The sequence below is a fragment of the Grammomys surdaster genome, unplaced genomic scaffold, assembly GCF_004785775.1.
Source record: "Grammomys surdaster isolate TR1022 unplaced genomic scaffold, NIH_TR_1.0 199, whole genome shotgun sequence".
NCBI classification, from domain to species: Eukaryota; Metazoa; Chordata; class Mammalia; order Rodentia; family Muridae; genus Grammomys; species Grammomys surdaster.
This window is the reverse complement of record NW_021604644.1, coordinates 2603884-2617854: the sequence shown is the minus strand read 5'-3', so window position 1 is coordinate 2617854 and position 13971 is coordinate 2603884. Positions and strand designations below refer to the sequence as shown.

The window sequence follows — 13971 nt, the reverse complement described above, 5'->3', positions numbered from 1 at the left end:
CATAGTGGCCTCAAGAATTAAAAAAGTGTCAAAAGCTTTTCCTCAAGTTGTGTCAGCTGAGCTACCTCCCAGTCCTCCTTCTAAGTCAGGGCAAGACATCCCAAGTGTGTCTACATGGCCCCACTGGGGTCTGGCTTTCCCAGCACCTGACAGATGGCCAACACTAGCCAACAGTCAGCCATCTGCCGGGTCAGACAGCTTTCAAACTGGGCTTGACTCTCAGCTCAGGGGCCTGAGGCACCTAGCCAACCCGAAACCTGGTGCTGTCTCTTGGAGTCTAAACCAACCTCTGTAGGTCCAGTGATGGGGTTGGTGAGATGGATGAGGACTTAAGTGGGCTTACTGAATCAGGGAGGCATTGAGAGTGAGCTCATGTTCCTCCAAGATCAGTCCTGCACTTGTGTATGATGCTACGCCATGAGACTGGGGAGGAGTGGAGGTGACCTGGCTATGGACAGCATCCCAGGCTTGCAGCATCAGACCTCAGGCAAGTCACCACCTCTAAGCCCCGCTGAGCAAGGCTCAGTGAAAGGATGAGTGGTAGTGGTAGCTACCACAGTAAGCTCTAGCGGTAGGTAGATCAGACTCTAACCCCACATTTGACCCCTGGGACACTTGGGTTTGGAGAGCTCTCAGACCCTCAGACCTCCAGGAAGGAGGGTGTGGTAAGAACTACAGCTGATGCTCAGACCGCCCTGTGTGTGCTGGGGCCATGACATGTTAACATGCCGGTTAGCATATTCTATCTTCTCTTCCCCATAGGATGGCAGAGTATAAAAATTGAGGCACAAATTCTCACAGGGCCATAGAATCCACTGGTGTTCATCTACTTCAGTGGTTCTCAACCTTCCTAATGCGGTGACCCTAATTTAATGCAGTAGTTCTTCATGTTATAGAGACTGCCATTCATAAAATTATTTTAGTTGCTACTTCATAACTGTAATTTTGCTATTGTTGTGAATCATAATGTAAATATCTGTGTTTTCTGATGGTGTTAGGTCATCCCCAAAGGGGTCATGACTTCCAGGTTGAGAACCACTGATCGACATGGCTGGCTGAACTAAGATTTATTGTCATTTTCTCCTGAAGCTAAAACCCTTTCCTACCCAGGAAAGCATCTCATGGGTGTTGCCCTTGGGAGAGTCAGGAGCCATTTTCCTTCTAAGGGACCCTGTCATAGTGAGCTTCAGCTGTCATCTTGACACAAACCCAGTCACTGGGAAACAGGGAACTTGAACTGAAGAACTGTCCAGATCAGACAGGCCTGTGAAGCAGGTGGACTTAGACTGCATAAAAATGGTAGCTGAGCAAACCAGTGGAGACAAACCAGAAAGCAGTGTCACAGCCTTCCTCTGTCGTTCTTACGTCAGGCTTCTGCCTGGAGCTCCTGCCTTGATTCCCTCAGAGGAGGACTGTAACGTGTAAGATAAAATAACCCCTTTCCCCCAGTTTGGTCATGGTGTTTACCACAACAACAGAAAACCAGAACAGACGCTGAGGGCCTAAGATGAACTTCTCTCTTCCTAATATTACCAGTGCCAGGTATCACCCTCCAGGTACCACTGGGCACCCAGGGCCTGGCTTCTCTGCTCCATCTGCCCCTGGCCATCTTGGTGTCAGCAGCTGGTCTCCTGTTCTTCCCTCCTGACTTCGGTGCCTGGATGACTGGTTAACACTTAAGAGCTGGTTGAGTCCGGTGACCTGAGCTCTCACCTCACTGCGAGGCCAGGAACACACTTCCTGGAAGCTCTGATAGGATCACTCCACCATCTCCTCAGAGCCCGGTGGAGGGAGCCTGTTCACTGTAAGGTGGGAGGAACCAACACTTAGGGTTGGGAGCCCCAAAGTAAAAGCCTGATGGCCATACGTGCAGCTGTGGGCACTGTGGGTTGCGAGGCATTGACCTTAGGGTCCAGACCCGGGCCTCTCCAGAAAGAATGGCCATAACTGCATTTACTATGAGGATCTGGGCTGGGAAGTTAACAGACACGGCACAGTCAGAATGTTGGCCTGCCTGCTCTGGGAGTCGCTGCTAGCCTGCCATGCATCCGTGAGACAGTGAAGTTTACTCGTTCTATAAGTCAAAGGCTAAACCACAAACCCTTCTCTCCCAGCCATCTTTCTCAACAGAGAGAAGGTTTCCTGGAAAGTTACCAAGTAAAAAAAATCCACATTTTGAAAGGCCCAAACAACTTCCTCAAGACCTTCTCTGTTTGAATGGGGTATTTCCTGGCCATCCTTACAGGCCTCTAAGAGTCTTGCCTTCATCTATGGAAGGAAGGCAGGGAGCCTCCAGAGGTTCACAGGTCTCCAAGGGCCTCCTGAGTACCTCTGACCATTTGTTATGCCTTGGAAAGAAAGACTAGGTAAGGGGTGAGCTACCCATGTGTTCTAGGAAGAAGGGACATGTGGTAACAGGACAGGCAGTGTGTGCAGTCGTTCTTTTCCATTTTCTTCCAAGTTTGGGTTAGGGGCTTCAGCTACATGAATCCAGGGATCCGAAGCCATTACAGTTCAACTGAATACCTTCTAGTGACAAGGACAGGAGGAAAAGACAGATCATTGGGCTCAAGGAAGACCTGAGCTCCCACATCACTGCTATGTCCCCACATGCAGGAAGTACACATCTGAGTGTTCATTTACCCTGCAGTTGCCTCTGCTATGCATGCCCCGTTTGGGCTGGGCCTGTGACCCTCACACTGTTCTTTTCCAATACCAGCACACTGCATGCATGCTACAGGCCTGAGGTAAAGATGCATGAATGAGAGAAACCTTTCCAATCTCCATCTACCTACACTAACTGTAACCCATGGCCTGCTGTGAAGGGGCAAGGTTAGGAAGGCAGAGGGTGCTTTTCTCAACCGGTGTCTCCGCAAACAGGCCGGAAAACACAAGAAGAATTGTAGAAGGGAATGGAGACTCAGCTATACAGAGCACGTGCCCCAGCCCAGCTTGAGTCCCGCACAGCAAGGGTCAGAGAAGGAAGCAGGAAGGGCTCAGGCAGCTGGAGCTCAAGCACAAGCTTCCATCTTCCTCACAGCGGAAAGGAGCCCACCAGGGCCTCACCTGAGCTTCTCGAGAACAACTGTGAGACCTTCACTATCGTTATGCTAGAGAGAGGTACCTGCCCAGTGCTGCAGCTCTCCCACACCTCGGCCACTGATGCTCACCATGTCACAGAATAGCCTTTCCCCATAACCAAGGCTTGCTCTGAGGTGAAACCTGAACACGTTAATGCCCTTTATTTTCCACAATGGCTACACATGTCCGTCTGTAACTGCTACAGAGAACTTCTCATGAGAAAACTAAATCCCTTTCCTGTCACTGTTCTCTGCCACACCTTGCCAGTGTTGTCTGTCCTGTGCTAGTCCCTCAGGTATCTGCACACAGTCAGAAGGTACGACCATTCTCTCCGAGCACTGGGGACCCCTCCCAAGACCCTGCAACCAGATACAACTAGCTGTGCCGTGTCAGGTTGATGCACCACACAGAGCAATCGACAAGGCTCAAAGTCACGGGGCAAAGTAGGGCTCCAGGGAACGAGCTGGGGCTCACCTTCTGTGACTTGAGCTCTTTGGTGAGCATCAGCACCTGCTGTTCCAAGGCCGCCACCTTCTCCGGGGCTGTGCGGCTCCGAGCCAGTCCATCGGAAAAGAACGGGAAGGTGTTGCTCTGCCGCTTGGGTTTCTGAATGGGACCCGAGGGCACAGAGGACCTGGGAGCAGACTTGGGAGGACCCTCTGGCTCTGTTTCTGCTTGAGGAGAGAAACACAGATGTCAGGATGGGAAGACCTACAAGTGCCTCATCCATATCTTCAGGTAACAGCACCTTTCTGCAGTTTCCTTATAAACTGGAAAGGGGAAAATATACCTTGCTTATTTATGAATGATTACTAAGAATTCTGCAGGAAAGATGGGATCCTGGGGGCAGATGGCAGTGACAGCCACATAATAGTGTGAATGCACTTAATGCCTCTGAATAGGTAATGGAATGTAATAAAATGATACACTTTGTTATGCATATATATTTTACTACAATAAAACATCCTAAACCTGGTGGTGCACGCCTGTATCCCAGCACAGGAGGCAGCGGTAGAAGAAGATTGCAAGTTCAAGGTCACTCTCGGATATATAGCAAGTTAGAGGCCTGGGACAAATGAGGCTCTGTCTCATCAGGGAAACCAACAGAATTCTTACTCTTCACCTCTGGAGCCTGAGGAGGGAGGGGAGCCCTGTGAGACTCAGTAGGTAGACAAAGGTAACTCATCTGGAGAGCAGAAACCTGGAAGATTCTGGAGGGCCCCTCCCCCGGCAGTATAAACCTGAGTCAGCCTCTGCCGGGGAAGGAGGCTGACGAACCCAGCTATGGAGAGAAGAGACGTGGGGACTGCCGAGCTGCCTGCGACAAGCAGAGCGCCCCAGATGGGCTCCTGTGAAGCTTTCAGGACTCCACACCTGTGTTGGGCATTTTTCAGTGATCCAGTTGCTTTTCTGAGTCACCCCTGATGCTTTTAAGTACCCTGACCCCATCCCTGTTAGTAACCGAAATAAAATTTTGGTCTGTTATAAGTATTCTTTCTGGAGTGAATAGACGTGTGTGTGTGTGTGTGTGTGTGTGTGTGTCTGTGTCTGTGTATCTGTGTCTGTGTGTGTGTCTGTGTGTTACATCTTCCCAGGAAGAGTATCACACAACACACACTGCTAAGGACTGAATGTTTGTGTTCCCATAGCCCCAGGCTGAAGATCTAGTCCCCCAGAGTGCTGGCGTTAGGAGGCAGAGCCTTAGGTAATTTAGATGAAGGTGCAGCCCCATGATAGGATTAGTGCCCTCAGAAGAAGGGGAAGATGAGAGCTCTCTCCGCCACCTAAGAGGACACAGTGTTGGCTGTCTTCAAGCCTGGAGGAGACCTTTCTTAGAATCCTACTCTGCAGCATGCAGACCTTAGACTTCTCAGCTCCCACCTAACTATAAAAACTACATACAGTAAGTGTTCTGCTTTCACACACACACACACACCCTTGCAGGCAGGGAGGAGACAGGGTTTGGTCTCAGACTTGGACAAAGCTTACCTGGAATGCTGGGGTCAGAGGTCAAGGGCAGCTCCCTGATTTGAGGCTCTACACTCTGTGACGGCTCTTCCACGAGTGGCCCATGGGCTGTTGCTTGGGTCTGCTTGTTGCCACGGATGTTGTGCATGGTGTTTCTGAAAGGAGGAGTGAGGAGTATGAGGCCAGCGACCTCCTTGCCCTTCTTGTTGCCTGCAGAGCTCTGGCCTCAGCAGCAAGCTTCCAATCATCCCAACTGGTCTCCACCTCAGCACCCTGTATGATGCAGCTTCACCTCCCTGCCCCGTCCCAAGCCCCATTCCCACCTCCTCAGCCCCATCCCAAGCCCCTCACCCTTCTTACGTAGCCCCTTCTACACTACACTTCCCTACTTTTTATTCCTGGTGAGTTTCACACATAAATACAGTGATTTCTTTTTAGATTTCTTTTATTTTATGAGTGTTTTGCCTGCATGCGTGTCTGTGAGCCATGTGCACTCCTGCTGTCTGAGGTGGTGAGAAGAGGGTTGGATCCCTTAGAACTGGAATTACAGATGGTTGTGAGCCATCATGTGGATGCTGGGAATTGAATGGGTGGGGGTCCTCTACAAGAATAAGTGCTCTTAACCAGGGAACCATTTATTTCCCCAGCCTCCTACAATCTGTCATGGCCATATCCTCCCTAACTTCCCCCCTCCCCTCTCCCACCTTCCCCAGTCCCCTCAACAAATTCCCTTCCCACTGATTCCAATTACTGCTGTCTGCTTGAGCAAGGACAACCTACCATTGGTTACGACCCTGGAGAACAATGGCTTTTCCTTCCCCAGTAGCCACTAGTTGCCAGTAGTATGCCAGCTAGTGGTGGAACTTCATGAGCCCCTACCCCATTGGTGCTGGAATTACTGACTGGGTAGACCTTGTACAGGTCTTGTGCAGGTCTTGTGCATCGTTCCTGCAATGGCCGCTTATATAAGCTTGGTTCCTATAACCCCAACCCTGCTGCTGAAGCATGTGCCCCACACCTGCCATTCTGCTCACTGGTAGACTTAGAACAGCACCTGTAATAAGAAACTGCTTCATGTTTGTTGAATGGACTTGCCGACCTAACTTCTCCAAACCCTCTGGCCTCCCAACTACCATGCCCAAAGGCCATCAGTGGCTCCCAGCTCTGCTGAGGCATGTTGCAAACATTTCCATGCAGCTTTCTGCCTTTGCTCTCTTCCTAGACCCAGACCCACCCTGCCTTGCAGGCTCCACTGACTCATGGCTACCGAGGGGCTTACTACACTGGTGCCCAGACAGCTTCAGAGCTGTGCCCAGGCTTGTAGAGGCTGAGACCCCACCCCAGAGTCCAGCCTTAACCTTTGTGTGGCTTACAGAAAGAAACCAGGTACAGGACAGCAACAAAGGCTGTCCCGAGAGTACAGACTACAACAAATCATGGTCCACCAGATGAAGAGATAGCTCAGGTGCTTATGCTCCCATGCACAGAGATAAAAGCACATCAATCTGGTAATTAGTAGCAAGGGAGAGAAAAAGAGCTCCCTATGTGAACTGAAACTGCAGGCTGTGTAAAGAGAATCAGCCCATGAACCACAACAAGAAATATGCTAGCAGGAGGCACACCAGTACAGGAGGGCAGAGAGGACGATGGCTTCTGAGAGCCAGCCTTAGGCAGGCGAACTTCCCAATGGAGTTTTGTAGGAGGGGTTCTGAAGGCAGGGAGACTTCTTTGAAATTTCCCAAGATTTCTTTTAATGTAGATACAAGATGTAGAGTGTCTGACTTGACTGTGTTTTGAATGTTCTTATTTGTGATCCCACAATGATCTTACAACTAAAATCATTTGCCATGCAGAGAAAGGCTAAGCTCAGGTCCAGCCCCCACCCCTGTGTATTTGTGTAGAGTATGGTGGACATTGGCTGTTTTCTTCATTCACTGTCCACGTTTGTGTTGTTGAGACAGGGTCTCTCTCAGAACCCAGAACTTGCAGCTCAGCTAGACTGGTTGGCCAGTGAGCCCCGAAGCGCTTCCTGTCTCTGCTTCCCCGGTGCGCCAGTTATAGAGAGGACCTGAGGTCACTTAGCACTGAGCATCTCTCTAGTCCTTTCTTTGAATTTTTCTTATTCTTGAGATGGAGTCCCATGCATCTTAGATCATATCTCATGTTTAACAGATTTACTCTGTGACAGAGGATGACTCTGGACTTCTGACCCCTCTGCTGTGTGGCACCAGGGATCAAATGCAGAGCTCCAGTGAGTCCGAGAGGCAAGGAGTCTGCCAACTGAGCTACAGTCCCAGTCCACACTTCTCCTGACCCAATCTTACACTGCTTACTATCACAGAGTAGCCATGAACATTGTCTGCCTTACATAAAGGATAGGGAAGAATGAAATAAATTTGATATGTTGACTCTTTTTTCTGAGGGGGGGGATTAAGAGCTACCCATCTAGTGACAGGCCATGTTTTCTACAAATTGCGGAGACTTGTTTTGAGCTATTACAACTAGTTTTCACTATGAGCAGTTACCATTTTGGGTGATAATGCAGCAGCAGGGTGGGGTGGGGTGGGGTGGTTAGACAAGGGGACAGGAAATTCAGTAGACCCTGGCTCAGTTGTGTTGTCCCTGTGTGAGATCCATCCTTCAAGCAATAGATAGACAAGTCACTCTGGAAAATCTTCATTCCACAAATCCTCAGATGGTGGAGAAATAAAACATGGTTTGACAGACTCTATTCCAGGTCCCAGAAAGGGAAGGGAGTCAGGGACTGAGCCTGATAATGGTTGTGAAACTTGGCAGGGGAGAAAAGGATTGTGGTGCACTGATCAGTTAGCGCCTCAGCAGTGCCCCCTCCCCTGCCTTGGAGGGAACTCGGTGATTCCTCAGATACCTGCAGAACTGTCCAGGGAGGCCAACCCAGGCCGTCAGGCTCTCTACAAACTAGTTACTAGGTCTACTCAAATCTCAAGTTTTTTTTTTCAGTCAGTCCCAGCAATTCGTGCTTTTTTAGGAATTTGTCCTTTCCATTTAAGCTTTAAAATTTGTTGACACTACAGTTGTTCACAGCAGTCCCTAGAATCTGTTTATTTTTTGACAGGAACTCACTAAGTAGTCCAGGCTGACCTTGAACTCAGAATTTCTTGTCTCAACCACCATGTCTGGCCTTTATAATTCTTTTTATTTCTGTAAGGTTGATAATAATGACTTCTTTTGTCTCCAAGTTTAGTAATTTGAATTTTCTCCCTTTTCTTGACCTAGCTAAAAGTTGTCAATTTTGTTGGACTTTTAGAAGAAAACCAGATTTTATTTTATTCACACAATATGCCATGGCACAGTTGGGGAGGTCAGAGAACACTTTTGGGGGTCTGTTCTCTCCCTCCACTATGTGTGTCCCAGGGATCGAACTCAGGTCATCAGGCTTGGCAGCAAACACCTTTACCTGCTGAGCCATCTCACCAGCCTGAAGCTGTTCTGAAAGAAGATCCAGTCTGTTTGTCTTGGGGTTCAGGATAAGAGAAGAATGGGGTTGCATTTTCAAGGACTGACAAAGACTACAGTCATCAGCTGGATTAAGATTGGCATTAGGATCCTAAAACCCTGACCTTGCATTTGGTTATTAAGACTCAGTCACAAAGGACCCCTGACTTCTTGGGCTGGCCATTTCCCTTCTTGATTCTTACTTCCCCCATCTGAAAATAAAAGCACACTGGGCATGCTGGAGAGGCCATCAGCCACCACGATGGGGATTAGCCTGTGCTGAGCTCTGCTACCCATGGGTCTCAAGGGCACAAGCCACAGAAGTTGGGGGAGGACCCAGGGACACATGCCACAGCCAGAGGCACTGGCTACTGGGGTGACAGTCACCAGTGCCCACACTTCCCTCTGTCAGGAGTTAAGCTTCCCCAGCATGTCACGGGCTTGTGACTAGTGGTCCTTGGATGTGGGAGAGCAAGAAGACCTGAACCTGTAAGTCAGCCCCAATTAAATGTTGTCCTTATAAGAATTGCCTTGGTCATGGTGACTGTTCACAGCAGTAAAACCCTAACTAAGACACCTCCTCTGCCATGGGGATTAGGAACAGATTCACAACACACTGCCTGGGCCCTCCCCTGGACCAAGTTCTAAGAGCGACATGATGATGTATTCCACTTATTTTATTTTCTCAACAACCTAGGAAGTGAATGCTATGACGTGTCCCCAATGGACAGGCAGGAGAGCTGAGTGTCAGACCTGACTGACATTCAGCACAGCGGCTTCCTATAGACTCGCCCCTACACAGCCTCTGGCAGTGCTCAGGATGCCCCTCATCCTGCCCCCTGAGGACCACTTGTGCTTGGGCAGCACAAACGCAAGCTCGAGGCCTGCCAGGGCCTGTGCCTGGCATCCGGGGAGCTCTCACCTGACCACTGTCTGTTCCTTGGAAGTGCAGGGAACTCATCTTGCAATGTTGCCATTGCCTCGTATCTGGGGTTCTCACAGTGCCTGGAGGGCAGTGCCTGGGCTACGCTGTGGAACTTCCTTTCTCAGGCTCCACGTGTTCTCTGTCCCACTTCTGTGGCTGTGGCCTCCCTCAGGCACAAACCGCCTGCCCTGGCCTTCCCGGGCCCCTCTTCCCTTTAGCATGTTCCCAACACACCCAGTTCGTCAGCATCTCCTGAAGGATAAGCCCTGCACCCTGGGGAGCTCACTCATGCTCCACGTCCCCCGCTTCTCTTCCCAGCTCAGGCCTCTCTCCTGGGCTCCATGAGCCTCTGTCCAAATGGCTGCGGGTTAGCTCTTCCTCAGCCAGCAGACCCCAGAGGATACACCTCATCTCTTCTCTAAAGCCAGTTTCTCTCCTGGGAACGACAGCACTATCCTCTCAGACATACATATACATAAAATAGCAAAATAAAAAAATTAAACAGCAGTCAGGACCTGGCTTGGTGGTTCATGTTTATAATTCCAGTACTCAAAAAGCTGAGACTGGAGGATTGCTGCAAGTTCAAGGCCAACTGGAGCCACAAAATGACGGCCAGACTATCCTGGGGCCACAGAGTAAGACCTTGTCTCAACACCCTTCACCACAAAGTAGTTGACATGACCGACAAGACGAAGTCTATGTGTTAGAAGTAAATAGTTTGACATGAAATCAGCGTTTGGCGTGACCTCAGTGTACATGAATATATAGAACTATATACACCTGCTAAGCAAGGCGGGTGGTAAAGCTATGGGTAATTTTTAATGGTTTTTCCTTTAAAATTTTTGTTTATTATTAAGTGTGGCATGGTGAGGGTTGGAGTGAGGTAGGGAGGGGTGTGTCAGGCTGGGGTAGGGTGGGGTGTGTCAGGCTGGGGTAGGGTGGGGTGTGTCAGGGTAGGGTAGGGTGTTTGTGGGTTGGGTGGGTGTCAGGGTAGGGTAGGGTGTTTGTGGGTTGGGTGGGTGTGTCAGGGAAGGGGTGTGCCAGGGTGGGTGTGTCTGGATGGGAGTGTCTGGGTGGGGTGGGGTGTGTCTGGGTGGGGTGGGGGTGTGTCCGGGTGGGTGTGTCTAGGTGGGTGGGGGTGTGTCGGGGTGGGAGGTGTCTGGGTGGGGGTGTGTCTCGGTGGGGTGGGGGTGTGTCAGGGTAGATGTTTCTGGGTTGGGTGTGTGTGTCTGGGTGGGTGTGTCTGGGTTGGGTGGGGGTGTCTGGGTGGTGTGTGTGTGTCAGGGTGGGGGATGTGTCATTGTGGGCGTTTCTGGGTGGGGTGGGGGTGTGTCAGGGTGGGTGTGTCAGGGTGGGGTGGGGTGGTTGGTGCTGGGGCCACAGGGCCTGTGGGGACAGCTTTCTGGAGCTGGTTACTTCCTTCCACCTTCATGCACATTCCAGGAACTCAGGTCACCAGGCCTGAGTGGTGTTTTACTGGATGAGCCCTGTTTTTCTATTTTGAAGCAAGATCCCCCTATGTAACTCAGGCTGGCTTAGAACTCATGACACTCCTGCCTCTGCCTCTCAAGTGCTGGGACTTTTTAAATAACAATATGACTGATTGGAAATAAGCTCATGACCCACCCGTGTCCCACCCCTCTGCAGGACCATACCAGATGAAGCTCACAGAAAGAGTGTCCCCACCCCTTGTTGTATTTCACTTACTGTATTTCAGTTCCCAGATGCTTCAGGGAGATGTTCTGCAGGGCCGAGGGCATGGCAGGGACAGGCTGCAAGGCAGCTGCTGCACCCACGAGTCCAGTGGGCGTTTTCACTGGGCACAGGAATTCCTCCAGCTCCTTCTCCTCTTGCTCTAGGGAGACAAAGACAGTCAGTCCACACTGGCATGAACCAGCATACGTCGGTAGGAATGACTTAGTCCTGGGCTACAGGCTCATCTCTGACAGCATTTGGTGTTGCTAAGCTGTCCGGCTAGCAAACTTGATGCAGGTTAACAGCAGCAAAGTGGCTGTAAAATGATCTGTTTTGCTGCTGAAGCCTTCCTGGAGACTCTTCACAAACATGCAGGCCACATGTTACTCTGTATCTGATAAGCCATTTAAAAAAAGAGTCTGAAATATACCAAAAACTTGATGTGCCAAGGCGTCTATCCTAGGGTCATATGTAGTACCTTTAAGTGGAAATGACTTTTTCCAGGTTTTTTGCTGTTGTTGTTTTATTTTTAGCATGCACATGTATGTATTGGAGGGAGCATATATAATATGTTCACATGTGTATGGACACCCATGCATGTGCATGTGCTTATGTGTGGTGGTTAGAGTTCATGTCAGATATCTTTCTCAGCCACTACGCCTTCTTTACTGACACGGGGTCTTCCACTGAGCCCAGAGCTTGCAGATTAGGACAGTCTATTTATCCAGCTCGCTCTGGATCTCCTGTCTCTGCCTCCCCAGGAATGTAGGGAGCAAGGTACCATGGCCACCTGGCTTTCCCATGAGTTCCGGGATCTGAATGTTGTTTCTCAGGCTTACATGTCAACCTTTATCTATGGAGCCAGCTCTCTAGATACCCCCTCCCCCAATTTGGGAGTACCATACTGGCCTTGATCTTGTATTCTACATTCCAAGGACCAAGGACCTAGGATTACAGGTGCACACCACCAAGCTCGGCTGGAAATGAAGAGTTTACAGCCCAGGAGGAGACTGGGTAAATCATGATGCCTCCACACAACTGTCACTCAGCTATGTAAAAAATGTTTATGAAGAACAGTAGAGAGGTGAGCAGAGTGACTCATCTTAGGAGGCGGACGCAGGAGAATTGCTGTGAGTGCCAGGCCAGCCAATGAAACCTTTTCCTCCAGAGAACATAAAAGAACAGACAGAGAAATAATATTAAGTGGAAAATGCTAGATTGAAAAAAAGGGAGTTACATGTTGGGCATGGTGTGGACACGCACCTTTAATCCCAGTACTCAGGAGGCAGAGGCAGGCAGATCTCTTTGAGTTTGAGGCCAACCTGATCTACAGAGTGAGTTCCAGGACAGCCAGGGCTATACAGAGAAAACCTGCCTTGAAAAACAACAACAACAACAACAACAACAACAACAACAAAAGCAAAACAAGAAGAAAAAAAAAGAAGGAAAAACAGTTGGTCTCAATCACAAGGCTCTTTGTGGGTAGGGATGCTGCCGAGATGTACAAGCTCCATGATTCAAGGTTCCAAATCTCAATTAAAACAAACAAACAAACAAACAAACTTCTTGATCTTAAGAGTGTCTGGAACCACCATCACTATGGTGGCTGTCAACTATGCATACAGGAACAAGATTTAAGATCAGTTAGCAGCAAAGACTTCTAGCCAGCCATCATTTTGCATCTAAATATCAGCTATTTGTCACAGGGCAGTTCAAATCTGCCACCTAAGGAAGAATCACTAGGATCAGATGGTCTCAGTGCCACCCACCCAAGTGACACCAAGCAGGTTATTTTATGGCCTCACTGAACTGCTCTGCTCCCCAGTGTCTGTCTTTCTAACCTTCAGTGATTCTCTTGTACCAATATGTAGCATTGCTAAGTGGAAAGAAAGATCATGAGCTGGGTTCCTGCCTGGGCACCACCACACACACCTTACTGGGACTTCCTGTTGTAATGTGGATAAAGGGCATGCACTTCACCACATGAGTCTCTTTAACTATACCCTCTGCCTACGCCAGTTGGAGGTGGTGCATGCCCTTAATCTTAGGAGGCAGAGGCAAGAACTCGGCATCTTTGAGTTCCAGGCCAGCCTGGTCTACAGAGAGAGTTCCAGGGCAGCCATGGCTACACAGAGAAATCCTGTGTTAAAAAACCCAAAACCAACCAACCAACTAACCTTCTGCCATAAAGGACATTTCTAATAAAGGCAGTAAGTGGGTAAAAGGTTTAATATTCTTGGGTAAAATATGTATCAGACTAGAGGTTTCTTTCAGGTTAAAGCTGGATTTTTAAGATTAGAACAGAGTGAGCTTGGTCGTGACTCACTGTTCTGGAATCTGCATGACCTTTAACTCTGTTAGCTTTTGAAGTTCTTCTAGTTTTGGACTTGCCAACCTGTCTCAGCTAACTTTGTAGACAAACAGCATGCCCTTATAATTGCGTACAGCCGTTATGTAGCAACGTGGAGGGAGCCTCTACCTAACTTAATAAGTGCTTGGGTACTTAGATGTGATTACCGTTGCATGGCTGGATTGTGACTGAGCAGGCTAGTCTCAATTTGTTGTGATTTTTACCAATTTTGTAAAAACTTTAGGTCACCCTTCATAACTAGAAAACAAATCTATATTCATTAAAAATAGAAAGTTACAAAGAAATTTTAAAACACAGATAAACATTGAGATCACAATCTTAAATACTGAAAAGCAAAATACAGCTGTTTGCATTGGAATACGATCCAAAGTACACTAACAAGAAAGGAGATGGAGGTCAGCACTGCATTGCTGGCCGTGTCTGTAAGGTGAACTGTGGATCATAACACTGCATTACA

General features: G+C 49.1%; 1 protein-coding gene across 3 annotated transcripts in view; it reads right to left on the bottom strand.

The window, feature by feature from the left end:
• The window catches only part of Tbc1d2 (TBC1 domain family member 2), a 47705-nt gene that overhangs the window by 24518 nt on the left and 9216 nt on the right, over window positions 1-13971 (bottom strand). Inside the window, exons 3-5 of one of the 3 annotated variants that reach the window (XM_028770257.1) lie at window positions 11156-11303; window positions 5071-5204; window positions 3556-3755 (exon numbers count right to left, since the gene is read on the bottom strand). In XM_028770257.1, the coding sequence (XP_028626090.1) occupies window positions 3556-3755; window positions 5071-5204; window positions 11156-11303 (482 nt within the window). The remainder of the gene's footprint in view (window positions 1-3555; window positions 3756-5070; window positions 5205-11155; window positions 11304-13971) is intronic. The other 2 variants (XM_028770258.1, XM_028770259.1) reach the window with 2 other exon arrangements.